The sequence below is a fragment of the Cyprinodon tularosa genome, unplaced genomic scaffold (genome assembly GCF_016077235.1).
Source record: "Cyprinodon tularosa strain WSP-4 unplaced genomic scaffold, ASM1607723v1 ctg751, whole genome shotgun sequence".
NCBI lineage: Eukaryota > Metazoa > Chordata > Actinopteri > Cyprinodontiformes > Cyprinodontidae > Cyprinodon > Cyprinodon tularosa.
In genome coordinates, this window is record NW_024039509.1 from 281,239 (window position 1) to 297,500 (window position 16,262).

The following is a 16,262-nucleotide window of genomic DNA, read 5'->3' on the forward strand; positions in this document are numbered from 1 at the left end:
TTTAAGAGTAAAAACACTCATTATATTGGCAAACTATCTCATTTAGTTACTCAAATTAAGGGTAAATACACTTAATTTAAGAATTTTTTATGTTTTTTTTTAGATTGTTTTTCAAGTGTACCCTTCTAAACTGGAAAAATGAAAACTAGAAATAAGTAAAAAATTCTTTAAGTGTATTTATCCTTAAATTGGGTAGGTAAATTAGATAGTTTGCCAATGGAATGAGTATTTGTATTCTTAAATTAAGATAATTAGATGACAATACAATTGTGTTTTCTTATTTTAAGTGTAAATTGTCTTGTTCCATTGGAAAAAATGTCTCTTTTATCTCCTCAATCCAAGAACAAATGCACTTATTTTAAGAACAAAATGACTTATCTAGATTTAGATTTTTTTTCCAGTGTATACATCATATCAGTCACTGAGAGCTCGACTAAAAATTTTTGGATTTTCCAATCTGAGCTCTTAACTCCACAACTTTAACCCCCCCATCATTTCAAAGTTGTGCTCTTCTTTATGTTGGTCAAAGTTTTATGGTTTCAATGTGAAAATGAGGTGCATGGATACTCTTGAAAGGCATTGTACAACCACAGCTTTTTAGGAACTAGACAATTCATTTTTCAGAGATTTAACTCTCTGTTAGCTACCAGTGAAACGCAGCCAAGGGAGGATGTTCAGTTTCAAATGTAAAATTCATAAAACATCACAGTGCCTAAACTGGTTAACGTCCACAGTGACCGCTTCTCTGTGATTTAAGTGAATAGATAATTGCTTTGTCGTGAACAGATTTAATGTTGAGTTATTTTTATAATGGTGTTAAGCCACAAAAGTCTTAGATTTTGCACTTTGGATGATCGTCAGTCTGTGCTGGACGGCTCAGCCAGAAGGTCTGTGTTAAAAGAGCAGTCACCCTCTAATCATGTGAGCGGCCTGGTTTCCTTATCAAGCACACCGCCAAGGCCTGCATCGCCGCATGGCTCCTTCGGACCACATTTAGCCCCTTTCTGCACTCGGGGCCGTTCTACTCCCTCTGGCATCTCAGAGGGCAGGAAAGATGCTTGACAGAAACCGTCCAGATATCTGGCTGTCTCTAAATTAGCCCCTATTCCTCTCTGGACTCTGTGTCAGACGTGAAGGCGTATTATTTTACCCATCAGAGCTGCAGGCAGCGCAGCAAGGACCCAGGAAGTGGGCTAAGTCCACACACGGGGGCTCTGGCGTTGTTATTGTAAATGTTATATTTACAGAGGCCACCGGAGAATTGGTCTGGGCCACAGCCAAGAGCCAGCAAGACAGGGAAGGCAGGGAGGAGTGAAAGCAAGAGGGAGAGGGTTGCAGTCAACGTCTTTTTTTTTTCTCTTCTTAAATATGTTAATTCACTCTGTCTTAACTTGCCCCCTTACTCTTGTTCTCCTCCGAAAAGCACAGTGTCTTGCTTCAGCTCTAGGAGCGCAGTATCTGAGCACAATGCACCTTGGGGACGACGTGGTGCAAAAAAGCAAACTCAAATCCATTCAAATATCTTCTCAGTTAACGCCTTCACTCTGTTCTCCTTAACTACTTAAATATATTTCCTTTTTCAGTCCCCGTAGACATTTAAAGACTGTAATACTTAAGGCTTTCAGGCTGTTGTTGTTTATTTTAATGTTTTTTTTTTTAAAGTTGATTGTTGAAAGTTGGGATTGCTGTGATAATCCCAAAACAGGACATAAGCTAATCCTCTTTAGAATGTACTGTATGTGTTTTAAAAGTGACAATCTGTTCAGCTCTCTGTCATTAGGTTTGAAATATGGCTTTTTTTTTTTTTTTGTAATGATGTATAGTGGCTTGAATGGCTTTTGTTGTATGTGTTGTGAGGAAAATAAAACTAACCATGTCCCCTGTAGTCCTGGTGCTCTGCTGCCACTTCAAGTTGTTCTCCTTGTTAAGCACAAGGCGATTAAAAAACAAAAACAAAAAAACACAATATTTTTGAGATGGTATTACATCATGTCCAATGCGACCCTGTTAGTATCCTTCGCTCCTTCTCAGCTGTACTGTTTTCTCATTAAAATATTTAGTGTCATAAAACAAACTGTCTTCTGAGATGTTTTCTAGAGGCCTAACTTACCGGTGTCCTGTTAGATAAGCATACCTTTAGTCAATACCCGTTTATCTCTTTAGTTTTGTATAAAAAATGAACTTTAAACTACCTCAATGGGCGTGTATGCACTTAGTTATGTACAAAAAACAATTTAATTACTTATTTTTTGTGTTTTTTGAAGCATATTGCGACTTGACCTTAATTTTTATTTTTTTTGTACATAACTAAAGGGATGCATGCCCATTTAGGTAGTTTAAAGTCTATTTTTGGTACAAAACTAAAAGGATATATGCAAAAATGATGTCAGTCCCAAGCGTTTTGAGGAAAGCAGCGGTGAAGGTCCTGGTGTCTCAGGTGTACCCAAAGGTTAAGGGACACCTCATACTTCAATTCTCAGAGGACTTGCTGCCTTTTTTTTTTTTCCTCTTCTTCTTACAGTGCAGCGCAGGCCATGTTTCAGGTTTCACCAACTGGAAATATCCTCTCTTTCGGGAGGCCTAAACGTTTACGTCACCGGCCTTGGACTGCTTGCAATGCGCAAGATGGGTTTTGGATGTCAGTTTTTATGAGTTGCCCCAACAGTGTACATTGCCTCACCAAACATTTAGACAGGACTCTAATGTGAAAGGTGGCCTTCTTACTGCTTTTTTTTTTTTTTATTTTTTTTTTTTTTTGGAGCCTCATTGGCATTCTTAGGTTTAAACAGAGATTTCCTTATACGGCATATTTAGATCTTTGTAACATAAATCCTTCCCTCTTTTTTTCACTTGGTCTGAGGGTACATAACTTAAGAGACTGTCTGTCACAGCCAGAGGTGTCAAAAGTACTAATGTTTATTACTCCAGTAGAAGTATAAATCCTACTGTTTAAAAACACTTTTGTAGAAGTTAGAAGATGAACTGAAGTGTTTTACTCCAGAAAGGGTGTAAAAGTAAATTTTTTAAAACTATTTAAATTATAAAAGTAATCAATCAAAAAGTGTTAAGGACAGAACTGTAATTAAAAGGAAAGGTAATTGTATTAACGGATTTTTTCCCCCCTACAATTCTGGATGATAACTTCCATATACTTAATTTTCTTTTATAACTAATGGCAATACTGTCAAGTTTAACTTTGCATCTTCTTGAACAACTATTTATATTTGGTTCAGTGCTGAGTCCAACCACAGAGAAATTAAATATATGGATTAAACAAATTATTTTGATGGTTTTTATTTCCTTATTTTTTTTTTATATATATACCAACAGGCTATAACGAAAATAAGCTTAAATGATACAAACCTAACAAGTATTTTGTTTTATGTAAGAATTAGAAAGTGGAGATAATTGCAAGTAAAATGTAAGAAGTAAAAGTAAAAAGTCTAAAAAAAAATAGCTACTCCAGTAATTATAGATGGATAGCCAAAATTTCTACTTGAGTAAGGTAACCAAGTATTTGTACTTTGTTACTTGACACCTCTGGTAATAGCAGCACCTCTGCTGTTCAGCACGTTCCTGTCGCGCATGCAGCCACTCTAAATAACCACTAGGTGGCGGAATTTCCTCCCAAACCACCAGGGACAAAGTTGGTAACAAAATGATACACTAATTAAAGAGACCAAAATAAAGGTCAAATATTCCATATCTCACATTTTAGTTGAAATGACACCTTATTGTGGAGAGGCAAATAAAAAAAAAATTGCTGTTTGATGTATTAGATTCTGGGGTTCTGTTGTGCAGCTTTTTATTTTGCAAGGACACTCCTAAATACACTCCAGTCAGTGCAACCAGAAGTAATCTCACTGCTAAATTAAGTCCATCTGTGTTTAATCTTATTTCAGTATAAATAGGATCTGTAAAGGACTCAAAGGTTTTGTAAGAGAACATTAAAGGAAAAAGTCTCATGAAAAAAGAGGAATAAATGAGACTTTTCAGAGATAAAGTGGTTGAGTATTTTAAAGGAGAATCAATCAGTTTAAAGACATTAAATGGGGTAACTTTTAATCCACCATCCAAAATAAAAAAGAGTGGAGCACTGACCCACTAAAACATGTCTATCCATCTACGCTGACAAGAACCACTTTAACAGGTAAAAAACTCTAGAGATCAACAACCATGTGGGGGAAGCTGTGGGCACTGTTGGGTGTCTGCTTAAATAAAGAGGTTTTTATCTTTATTTTAATGAGTAGCAAGAATAATGAGTTTAAAAATTAATTCTGCCCATCTATGGAACCAAGGAAAAAATGCCTTATATCTTTAACCTTGGTGTTAAATGAAAATGGTAGAGGACAGCAAACGCAGCACATCACTGGGTACCCCCCCAAAGTGAAACATGGAAGTGGTGGTATCATGTTGTGGAGGGAATATCATGTCTATAAATGAGAAAAAAAGATTTAGAGTTGATGGGACGATGGATGACGGCATTTATGGAAACAAACCTGTTAGAAGTTTTAAAAGACTAGAGACAAGGGGGGAGGTTTTAAATAAAAAAAAAACAATAACAACTAAAAACATGCATCTGGAGTTACATGACATGGTTTAGATCAACGTCTTCCCGGCCAAGGACCCCCAAAATGATGGGCGAGATGAAGCAGGGACCCCCTAATTATATATATTGTATGAAAATGTGTTATATGGAACTGGTCCTATAGTAACTCTATTACAGATGGAGTAATGTAACCAAAGTAATTTCTCCTTGGGATTATTAAAGTATTTCTGATTTGGATTCCTGGTTAAAGGGACAGGTGTTGTGAATAAAACGGTGTCCAGCTTGAAAGACCTCCTGTATGTCGCTTAATGTGTGCAGTGATCATGGGCAGTTCTAGACGGGGGCCAAGGAGGACCAGTGCCCCTCTAGATCGTGTCCTGACCCCTGTTATGGCCCCTGTACTGAAGACATAATACTGAAAGAATGATGATATGCACGGAACAGACATGGTTACTGATAGGTCTATTGGATCTATTTCATTATTTTTTCTTTACAAATTCTGTTTTACTAATTATTAAAACACAATAGGGTGATAGCTTCTGTGGTGTTGAGATCCCAGTTTTTATCTACTATATGTCTATTTTCTAAAACAAATTCCTCTAATTTTTACAGCTGAATGTATCCATTTTTCTTGAGTTGTAATTCAGATTTGATAGAAACTGTTATTTGAACTTAAATTAAGGCAAAAATATATAAAATTCCTAAATTATTAGTGTAAACTGACCTAATCAGACAAATAATTTTAATTAACCTTAATTGAATAGAAATTTCACTCTGCAGCTCTCTATAGTTAAATCCCTTGCTCTATTTTTTTATTTCATGCTTCTCTGTGCCCCCATGAAAACACTGTGGCCCCCTCCTGGCACACTGGTACATTTGGTCTAGAACCGCCACTGGCATTGATGATAGAAAGATATCTTCTGCCACCATTTATCTGTTTACTACAGTGTGTTGAATTCATGTTAATGTGGATTTAAAGACATTTCAAGTCTAATCAACCAAAACTTTCGCGTACCTCCTTAGACCCCCTAGGGGTCGCGGCCCCCTTGTTGTCAAAGATTTAATCCGATCAAAAGTCTGCGACAGGTCTTCATAATAATTAACAAATGATATTGATGATATGGGACTGCTAATTTGGCTAATGAGCAAGGATGTCCATCTGAGACTCAAGTCCCAGGAAAACACATTGACTATTGTTTTTTTTAACATGGTCAAAAAGCTAAGAAGTTCAGAACATTTCTAAATCAGAATCATCATTTTTTTGTTTGTATTTTAGTTAAGAAAGAAAAAAATAAAATAAACACCAATGCTACAGTGTGATGCGGCACACACTGTCCATGCTGCAGAGTGTGTATAATGAAAAATGATGCTGTGTCACCCTCTTCTCCTTACAAAAAACTCTTGACTTAGATAGATGACCTCCTGCACAAACAAAAGGCGGCTAGCTAGAACTGAAATCTCCCAGCTTGCGTCTGGAAGACAATGACGCAGCATTTCCGATGTGGTGAAGCTGGTCTGCAGAGAGGAGGCTGTGTGTCAGAGGAGAGAAACCTGAGACAACCGGCCCCAGGCATTCTGTGAATGTCTGCCGTCCTCCACAGCTAAATAATGAATTAATGACTGGATAGCTAAGTTACATAGATGAATCATTTAGGATGCATTTGGGGTTGAATACATCCCCTGATGCTGTCGTCTGGTCCTGGGCCTCCAAAACACGCTTACGTGATAGCATCTGTTCTTTACGAGAAGCGCACTAAAGCTTCTGCAAAAGAAATCCATATTTTTCTGTATTAGGACTAACCCTGCCCCTCACTGGGGAATGGAGTGTGTTGCTCTTAGAGACAAAATATGCTGACAAAGCTGAAAAGGCTTATGACATACAGGTGAACACAGCCTTAGATTCAAATATCCCCTTTTAGTTTTCTCTCCTCCTCGGATGGTCAGAGTCTATTAAACCTGCAACACCTGGACTGGCTGTATGGTAATTTAAAGGGAAACTGGATGCTGAACGCACTGTTGTGTAATTAAACCACCCCAACAGGCTCTGCAGAGAGTGGGGCGGGCTATTGCTTGCTACAGCTACTCTAGGATACGAATGAAGGGTGGGTCTGTCTGGAGGGACTCACAATGCTGCAATGATTTGAGGTAAAACCAACTAATCTCACACTCACTCTCTCTCGAGTGCTTTCTAAAAGCAGCTTCTATCTATCTATCTATCTATCTATCTATCTATCTATCTATCTATCTATCTATCTATCTATCTATCTATCTATCTATCAAGAATCCATTTTGGCACTGAGGAGAAAACATTTGCTTACCCAAATAATTAGCAAATTCGACACAGTGGTTTTTCTTTTCTGTTATCTTTTGCAGAACTGAATCAAAACTCACATGTTTCCATATTTAGCCTAATGTATTGATCTCTGTCTTTTTTTTGGCTGAAGTAGAGCGTTTTGATCTCAAGTGGTAAACCTGTGTTTCATCTGCATTTGGTCATTTGTGCACCAACTTACAAAGCTATGAACTGACATTTCAAATCATCTCTGCATGATCTGTGGAGCAAGGAACCGCTGGGAATTGGCAAAAACAAATTATGACATGACAAGCCTACAAAAAAGTAAATAGAAAAATGTCAGTATTTGTTGTGGGATTTTAAAAAATCCATCAAAGCAAACACATTTGTGAAAAGTTTAAACTTTTATCACATAACAATTTTAAAAGTACCTTTTAAATATGTTACCTTAAGTTCTTTTAAATTTTGTTGAAACTGACTCGACATAAACAAAATGTTTTGTGGTAAGTTGTACCATTCCTTTTAAGTTATATTTTAATTAAGTAAAACTTCAAAAGTGTGGCTTACATTCACACTGAGGATCCTTTAAGATACATTTAATCGTCAGATAAGGAGAAAATGGAGTAAACATATATTAAATTTATTCCAAAAAAAGTAAAAAAAAAAAAATCCACTGGACGTTGCTTGTAAAAACTTGATGGATGGGAACACAGTCCAGTGGATTGTTATTATTATTATTATTATTATTATTTTTACATTATTTAAACTTTTTATTTTATTTTATAGTTTTACTTTTTTGGAAAGACTATGACCTGAATGACTGAGGATCGTAGCCAGTATATTAAATTTAATTACTTTATAAATATGAGTCCTCAAAGGTTTTTTGGGTATTATTCATGATAGGGAGCATCATGGTAACCATGAAACATTTCTAACAGATTAAAGATAAATAAAAAAAGAAAAATTGAGGAAATGATCACTAAATGTCAACAGGAAGAGTTTGTTAAACTTTTCGCAAATGTTTTAGGGGAAGAAAGCAATATTATCAAAATTAAACTTGTGATCATATCAAACTAAAACCTGTTGTGTGGAAATGAACATGCATTGGCTTAAATTCACCATTTTCATGTTGAAACATGGTGGCGGCAGCATTATGCTGTGGATATGCGTTTCTTTAGTAGTGACAGTAAAGCTGATCATAGCTGATGGGAATATGGATGAAATTAAAGTAAAACTAATCCTGGTGGGAAAGCCATCTGAATTTATCCCCAACTTTAAAAGACAATATAAATATCAAAACAATTTAAGAACACCGGCTCTGAGTAATAGAGTCATGTTTCTCATTCTTACAAATGGTTTAAAATAATGTCCAAGATATAGAGTCTGATTTCTTTAATTTAAAGCTGATGATGTTTCCAAGCTGCGGGAACCTTAATCCTGATGCTTTTATTCCTTTCTCTAAGTGCGTTCGAAGATGCAAAAGAAGACTATTGCTGGAGCGAGAACAGTAGACAGTTTTAGATCTTTGTAGGAGAGAATTAAAGTAGAAAAAAAGTCAGACCAAGCAGAGATCTGTAGCTCAAAATTTGCAATATTTCTTCTTTCTCACTGTGCAATAACACATGCCAACTACTGTGTAGTCTGTTTAATTTTTATTTATCTATATTTTCAGTACATTTCTGCTGTGCAAGTGCAATAACCCAAGTCAACTGCTTTGTAGTTTTCTCTTCTCTCTACTGTGCAGATATTTTTTATTTCTAAGGGAAACATATTCCGGGACATTTCAATTTTTTCCTTTTTTTAAATTCTTTTTTAGTACTATAAACCTTCTTTTTATATTTTCTGTCATATTTTTATCTTTAATGGCATTTTGCTTTAACTCTTTGTACTCTATATAAGCTATAACCAGAATTTCACTGAAGGATAAACCTTTAGAGAAAAAGTTGAGTCTAAGTCTAAAATCATCAAATTAAAATACTTCCTTTGATTCAGAGGAGGCCAATCAGCTCCCGTGTTTAACTCACGTTGATGAATGAGACGTTCGCAGTCTGTTACAAACCTCAAAGCACAGTGATAAACAGCATTGAAGGGCTGAAGAGATTTGGCTGAAGCATTCATTTATAGAACATCTAAACAGCCAAGCAGAAGTAAAAGAGTTGTTGAAACCACTTTGGGAGAGAAACTGAAACACTAACGATAGTAAAACCCAATAATCCCCAACTGTTTTCACACCAAACCTGCTACGTTCCTTTTGACAGAGAGCTTTTCATCCCATATAAAACATATGTATTTAGAATTAGCAGCAAACTCAATCTGTTTACCTTCAACTAAAGTAATTAGTGGGGACATTTCTGAAAGCATTCTTAAGGGGAGAAAAAGTTTGCTTTCTCTTCATTCACATTCAAATCCAATTTTAGAGTTTGTTAACGAGGCTGACTTGTGTTAAAACAGGCTTTAAGCACTCTATAGCATCTGCAAGTGAAGAAGAGCAGCAAAAATAATGAAAAAATGTCACATAATCTATTTATGTAAAGAGAAAATCAAAGCAGTCCCAGGACTGAACCAAGCTGAACTCCTTTTGTGATTTTAGTACAGGAACAGGTATCACCTGAACTGTAGGTTAATTTTGACAAATAGTCCATAGCATAGCTCTACCTGGTGAAAATGTCTGCTTAAAATGTGACCAGTGGTGTTAACTGCCTTGGGCGAAGGAATAAACACAGCAACACAATCATTTTTGCATTCATTGGCTCACAGGAGGTCATTTTAAAATCTTTAAAATATTTTTAAAAAGGTAGATGATATTAACTTCTGAGGATTCCCCACCTTTCACCAGAGGCTTTTGCAAAAGACTTGAGACAGTGGAAACTTTTCCCAAGGCCGGACAAGAATGCGGAATATATAGGTAGAGACAAAGTGGAGCTATTTTAAATGAAATATTCATGTACTAGAGTGGACACCTCAAAGTCTGAGGGAAGACTTACAAGTTGCTTTTCACAGATGTTCTCTATTTAGTATAATAATGTGGTCAGAAATGTTAAAAGGATATGAATACTTCTAAATACTTCTTTTGAAAGCACTGTAGAGGTTAGCTCATTGTTTCTTCTTATTTATTATTATGAAGGGTTGCAAACAGCTCATATGTGCATATCGTCCCACTTTTAGTTTGAAACAACAATAGCTCTCACCCATTAAATTCTAATTTTTATTTTTTATTTTATGAGGATATGTCCATAATGCTTTCACAATTATCCAGATTTGTCTTTGTTACCTATTTTCTCCAATCCTTGTTAATTTCCTGCCTATTTTACTACTACATGCAGTTTTGTTCCTTTAATTAGTGTATATTTTATAGTCCAACAATATTTTTTCAACAGTTTATTTTACTTCACATACCTTTAATATGTCTTTCCTCCTAATCATATACAATAAGTATTTCCTTCTTCTATTTCAAAGAAATTCCATATCTATACAGATTTTTGTATTCTATATAAATGTCTTCCCTTTTTTTATTTCCTCTTTTCTAATTTTTGCTTAATAAACCATTTTTTTTTTTTTTTTACAAGTTGTATTAATGACATCCTACTTATTTGAAAGGGTACGCGGCTGGTGGGGGGGCGGCGCGGTTCGCTCCGCTCTGGCTTTGTGCTGCCCCTCGGGCTGCTGGGGGGGGTGGTTGCGCCGGCTGCGGTCTGCTCCTCTTGCGGTTTTGCGCCGGGCGGCTTTTCTGCTCTCGGGCTGATTCTGTGCGCGGTGTGTTTCGTTGCGCGCTGTTGGCATCGGTCTTGGTGGGGTGGGGCTGCGCTTTTGGCCGGGGGGGGGCGTTTTGGGGGGGGGGGGGGTCCCGCGGCGCTCGTGGCCGGTTCGCGGCGGATGCGCGTGGGCCCCGGCCGGGGGCGGGGCCGTCTTAGTGTTTTCCTGGGTGGTGCGGTCGCGGTGGGTGTTGCGGCCGGTCGCCGGGGCTTGGTGCGGGGGGGCGGGGCGTGTTTCGGTGCTCTGTGGGGCTGGGGCGTTTCGGTCGGCGCCGTGGGGGGGCTGGTGTTCGGCGCCCGGCCCTACTTCGGGGTGGCCGGCTGCCGGCGGGGCCCGCGGACTCGTCCCCGCGGCTCCCCGGGGCGCCGGCATGGCGGTGGCTGGGGGGCTTCCTCGTGGCTGTCTCTCCTCCTGCCTTGGTGGGGTCTGATTTCCGGGGCTGGCCCCGCCTTGGTGCCTTCGCTTCTGGGGTCCCCTTGGGCGCCTGGGGCTTTGGGTCTCCCGGCGCTGGACTCAGTGCTCTGGGGGGTGTGCCTCTCCGGCTCTCCACAACCACTATTGAGCATTTTTTTCTATGGTTAAAACTTTACATGCACAAGTTCACCCTCACAAACAACTACAGGTGCTAGGCTTCAGGTACTTAGAGATTCACTTCCAAACAGAAACCCCACATTCATATCTTCAGGTAACACAGAGTACATGTCAGACTTAATAATATTACGTTAGCGATAGTTTCAAGGTGTTTGCTTTATTGTATATCTCGTACCATGTTTTTTGGTTGTGCTGTTCTTTTTTCTTTTTTTTTTTTTTTTTTCTCCATCTCATTACAGGTGTTGAAGCAGACTGAAAATGTTTTGTCATTGTCTCCTTCCTATCTCCTCTTTCTTTCATCTTTTGTCCTGTTTTTTTCTTTTTCCTTCTTCTTCTTCTGTTTTTCTGCTCTACTTACATTGCAGTGTCCATATGAACTGTAAAACTCCCTGCATAATTATAATAAAGCAATTTATATACATGAAACAAGTGGAGCGGTATGGCAATTGCGATACCGCTACACTTGTGAAAGTAAAATCTGTTGGGCTCCTTTTGGCATCAAGACAAATATTCTTATTGCCACCTTGCCAGACAGGACACTGTAAAAAAAAAAAAAAAAGAAAGGGTACGCAACTGCCATTCATTGAGGATAGGTTACGTGGGCGTGCGCTCACTACACTCATCCAATCAGACAGCAGATTACAGACAATGTGGGCGGGGTGATAAGGGAAATCCTTTCACTGATTGGCTGGTGCAGGGGGTTGAAGGCGGGGATTAGAGGCGGAAGTGTCTTCCCACTGGCCCAGCTGTCATCTAGAAGAGAGAATGAGAAGACCATTCACACCGGCTGCATAGGAAACCCAGAAAAAGGGAAAACGCTAAAATATGGCAACATCTTAACGATTAGGTCATGACGGCGAACTGAAGGTAGTTGTCTCTGAAGTAACGCGGTTTTTAATCGGGTTGTTTATACGGTGGAGCCGCAGTCGAGGCCTCGCTGCGTTGCTTTGATACGTGAGGAAAAAAAATGATGACAAGGATTGGTAAGTCTGTGTGACATTGAACGTTCAGGACACGAAACAGACGAGGTCGTTTAAAGAACCAGGGAACCGTTTCTAAACCTTCTACCGATAAAGCTTCCGCGGACGGTGGCGAAATTTCCAGAGACGTTAAAGCGGTTCAGGTGGTTTTTTATTGCCTTCTGGCTGCTTTGCAAATGCGTTACAACGTCTGCTGGGTTATCGGCTATTATCCTAGCTTAGCGGCTTCTAACCCTGGGGACGTCACCGACATTTTCGCCTCGTTTTAAACGGTTGCTTTTGGAGGGGTCACTGCGGTAAAAGCTACATTAGAAGGTGGATGTAGGTGGTGTTCGTCTGAGTGGGTTTTAAAATGGACCCTGCGCGATGAAAAGGGCGCATGAGCAGCTGTTAGCTTCGTTGCTAGCTGCATGACGACCTTTTGGAGACGTCAGCCTGAGCAGAGCAGGCGTCCAGCAGCCTGACTTGGTGAGGCTGGGTGTTTTCCGAGCCTGCCGTAGTGTTATATTTCACCCAGGCCTCCCATGGCCCAGGCCAGTCAATGATTTAATCTCATTGATTGCATCACAAGACCAGGCAGCCCTGCAGCAAAGACACTTTCTCTACATCTGGCCTGTTTCAATTGTCTTAACAGTGATCAAATTAACATGACGTTCATCTAATCCGGCCTCTTTCTCCCTATTTTAGGATAAAGAAGACAGTGAAAGCTGAAAATCTACCTAAATGGGGGACTACGGCTTTGGAGTTCTGGTGAAGAACGGTGGTGGTAACAAATCTGCTTTCCCTGTCAGGATTCCTCCTCACCTTCAGCCACAGCACCTGCAGGACTCCTCCAACCCCCCCAGCCCTCCTTCCTTTGTAAACAACGCCTGCTCCACCAATGGGGGCAGCGCTTGGCTCTTTCCCTCTGTAGCCCAGCACGGTAACATGCAAGATGAGATTCTGGAATCGGACAAGTCCAAAGCCTTGGACCTCCAAGACATGCAGGAGAAGTCTCAAGTCCAGAGCCAGCCTCAGACTCTGTCTCCAGGCCAGCAGGAGGTCGGAGGAGGCCTAACAGAGCTTGATGGAGTTCATCCTGACGATGGGTCATTAGAGAAGGGTTCCCTGGAGAGTAGTGTCGGAAAGGAGAAATTAAGGATAGAGTCTCCTGGGTTGAGCAGCTTTGACTACCAGGACAACCTGGGAATGGCTACTAGCTGTGCGCAGTCCACCCCATCTCCATCCTCACTGACCAGCTTTAACAACTGGTCCCCCGCCGTTCCATCCAACCAGTCTCCTGTGGTTGGGGAAGATGTCGGAGCTTTCTTCAGTCCTGCTGGCTCTAACGCAAACGGCCCACCGCTACTGTTTCAGAACTTCTCCCACCATGCTGGCCCAGGCTTTGGCGTAGGAGGTAGTTTCTCCCCACAGATCGGACCAGTCACCCAGCACCACCCCCCTACACCCCATCCTCACGGTCAGGGGGTTCCGCAGCAGCACCGCCGCTCCCCGGCTAGTCCGCATCAACACCAACCTTCCTTCCCGCCACATCCCCATCGCGCCGCGCCGTTCGCCCAGCTGCCCCATCTCGCTCCCGCTCAAAGCAAACCCCCTTCTCCGTGGGGAAGCTACCAGAGTCTGTCCACTCCTACGTCCACCTCTTGGAGTCCAGGTGGCTACAGTGGCTGGGGAGGGACACAAGGGGTTCGAGAGTACCGACGGGGCATAGGAGGAGGGGTGGCTAGCCTTAACTCCTACTCCCCTTTGAAGAAATCTTTCCCCAACAACCAGGTGGCTAAAAACTCAGATCAAAGTAGTAAACATTCTCAGATTTTCACCTTTAATGTGAATGAATATTTTTGGCAATATATTCTCCAGATTCCCTCGCAGAAGTTCCCCAGAAATACCTCTGGCATCAATCACAAGGGCTGGGTGGAGGACAGCATGAACCGCAACGACAGCGTCTATTCTTTCCAGGTTTGTAGAAAACTATCTGAATCTATATGAAGCGGATTGAAGGAATCGGTGAGAAATTTTTGTGTAAACTGTGTATACATCTCGCGTGGCTTTCAGGGGCAAATGTTAATGCCGTTTAGCATGCTCGGCTGTGTCGAATGCAACAAACGAGCCTCTTTAGCTGAACAGGATACGTGACAGCTCAGCCATCTAAATGAATGAATAGAAGCTTGTTGTGTATGTACTTAGGCCTTATCTAGATCATTTGGTTAAATGAGAAAACGTCTTATCATCTGGTCTGATCACATGTGCTTCCTCTTGTCCTGATTTAAGAGGTCTTGTGCTCCTCTGCTGCTTTGTGTGCCCTCAGTTTGCTCATGTACTCAATGGTGCCATTTTGAGTGTTTATCAATTCCATATTGGGTTCATTTTTAGACTTCAAATTTTTATTCACAGTCTGGATTAGGAGGTGTTTTAATCTGGATTTACATGGTGCCTTCCCCCCTAACAGTGTACTGTCGCAGGCAGAGGAACTGGCTCTGTTTTCTGCATTGTCTCATGTCAGATCTTGCAGACTGTTGTAGTGGGAAGTGCTACATCTAAATGCTGTTTTTTATTTTTCCCCCTGCAGGAGAGAACGCGGTCTTTTGATGGTTTCAACATGCACTCTCTGGAGAACTCCCTGATTGACATTATGAGGGCTGAACAGGACTCCTTAAAAGGTTGGTTCCCACCACTAACTATTGTAACCAGAGCATTGATTTCTCACATTCAGGTTTTCACATTTAACTCATAAAAGTAGTTCTGCTGTTATTGGTCATTAGTCTGCTGCTAATTTGAATTTATTTTTTCCCCATAAATCCTGTAAATACAGATTTTTTTTTAAATTATAGTTTGATAAATATCCTTTAAATTTAGTTTGTATCTTCTCTAATCTTGCATTGCATTTGAATAGTTGCAGAATAGACATTTTATTTAGAACAATTACCGTATTGTCACGACCATAAGGCGCACCGTACTAAAAGGCGCACTCTCAGTTATGTGTCCCATTTCTGTATTTAACACACACATAAGGCGCACCGGACTATAGGGCGCGTTTTTTATATACAGGTACATGTCCTCTACTACCTTTAAATACCTCTACTGCGTATTTAAAAATACAGCGGGGGCAAAACTGAGTATGATTGTGCTTTATTCATGTATTTATTACAAAGTATTAATCAAACCTGGCAGCTGGCCGTGAGACAGACACATCGCAGATGACACAGCGCTGTGATCACTCCTAAATTAACTTAAAATCCTGAAACCTGCCGACAGAATATGTCCGCTTTTATTACTGGCCTGCAGTTTAAATTATTTAGATGAAAAACACCTGCCAGCCACCGCGTGAACCCGGAGGCTGCCCAGCCTAGAGGCTGCTGATGAAGGGATTTCTACTGTCGGTGCACCGCTGGTATGTGGGAGTCTGAGCGCCTCCGATAGAAATAGATAATCTGGATGAACTGACTGCAATTATTAAGTTTTCAGGTGGCCTTTCTCACTTAAAAACATATTAAAACTACTTTATTCCCACTGATCACAGCAAATATAGCTGCAAGATTTAGATTATTTAGATGAAAAAACACCTGCCAGCCACCGCGGTGAAGAGGAGGAGACCCGCCCAGAGGCTGCTGTTGAATTAAGTTTTCAGGTAGAAAAATAGAGCGGGAGCATAACTGAGTATGATTGTGCTTTATTCATGTATTTATTACTAAGTATTAATCGAACCCATCAAAGTCCTCATCCTCTGTTTCTGAATTAAACAGCTGCGCTAAATCAGACATGCCAATTTCCCCTTCTTCGCTGGCAGAGTCACTTTCTGTGCAGCGCGGTTCCTCAGAAATAATGCCGGCTTTTGCGAAAGCTTGAACAACAGAGCCAGCAGACGCGTTAGTCCAAGCATCAACAATCCATCCGCTAAAGGTGGCGTAACTTGCCCGGCGTTGCCTTCCACTTATCGTGAAACTGTGGTCTCCGTCGGTCATCCATCGCTCCCACGCCGCTCGCAGCCTTACTTTGAACGGCTGGTTCACACCGATGTCGAGCGGTGGAAGTTCCTTTGTCAGACCCCCGAGATAACAGCGAGCACAGCGTTTATTTTTTTTCACCATGTTTTTCA

At 40.5% G+C, this 16,262-nt stretch overlaps 1 protein-coding gene across 4 annotated transcripts in view; it reads left to right on the forward strand.

The window, feature by feature from the left end:
• The first annotated feature begins 11,898 nt into the window (after positions 1-11,898).
• The window catches only part of LOC119773236 (cytoplasmic polyadenylation element-binding protein 4-like), a 26,105-nt gene continuing 21,741 nt past the window's right edge, over positions 11,899-16,262 (forward strand). For 2 of the 4 annotated variants that reach the window (XM_038270141.1, XM_038270144.1), the window contains exons 1-4: positions 11,899-12,053; positions 12,854-13,939; positions 14,027-14,125; positions 14,736-14,826. In XM_038270141.1, the coding sequence (XP_038126069.1) occupies positions 12,890-13,939; positions 14,027-14,125; positions 14,736-14,826 (1,240 nt within the window). In that variant the 5' untranslated portion in view covers positions 11,899-12,053; positions 12,854-12,889. Of the gene's footprint in view, positions 12,170-12,195; positions 12,310-12,853; positions 13,940-14,026; positions 14,126-14,735; positions 14,827-16,262 lie in introns of those variants that run through there. The other 2 variants (XM_038270142.1, XM_038270143.1) reach the window with 2 other exon arrangements.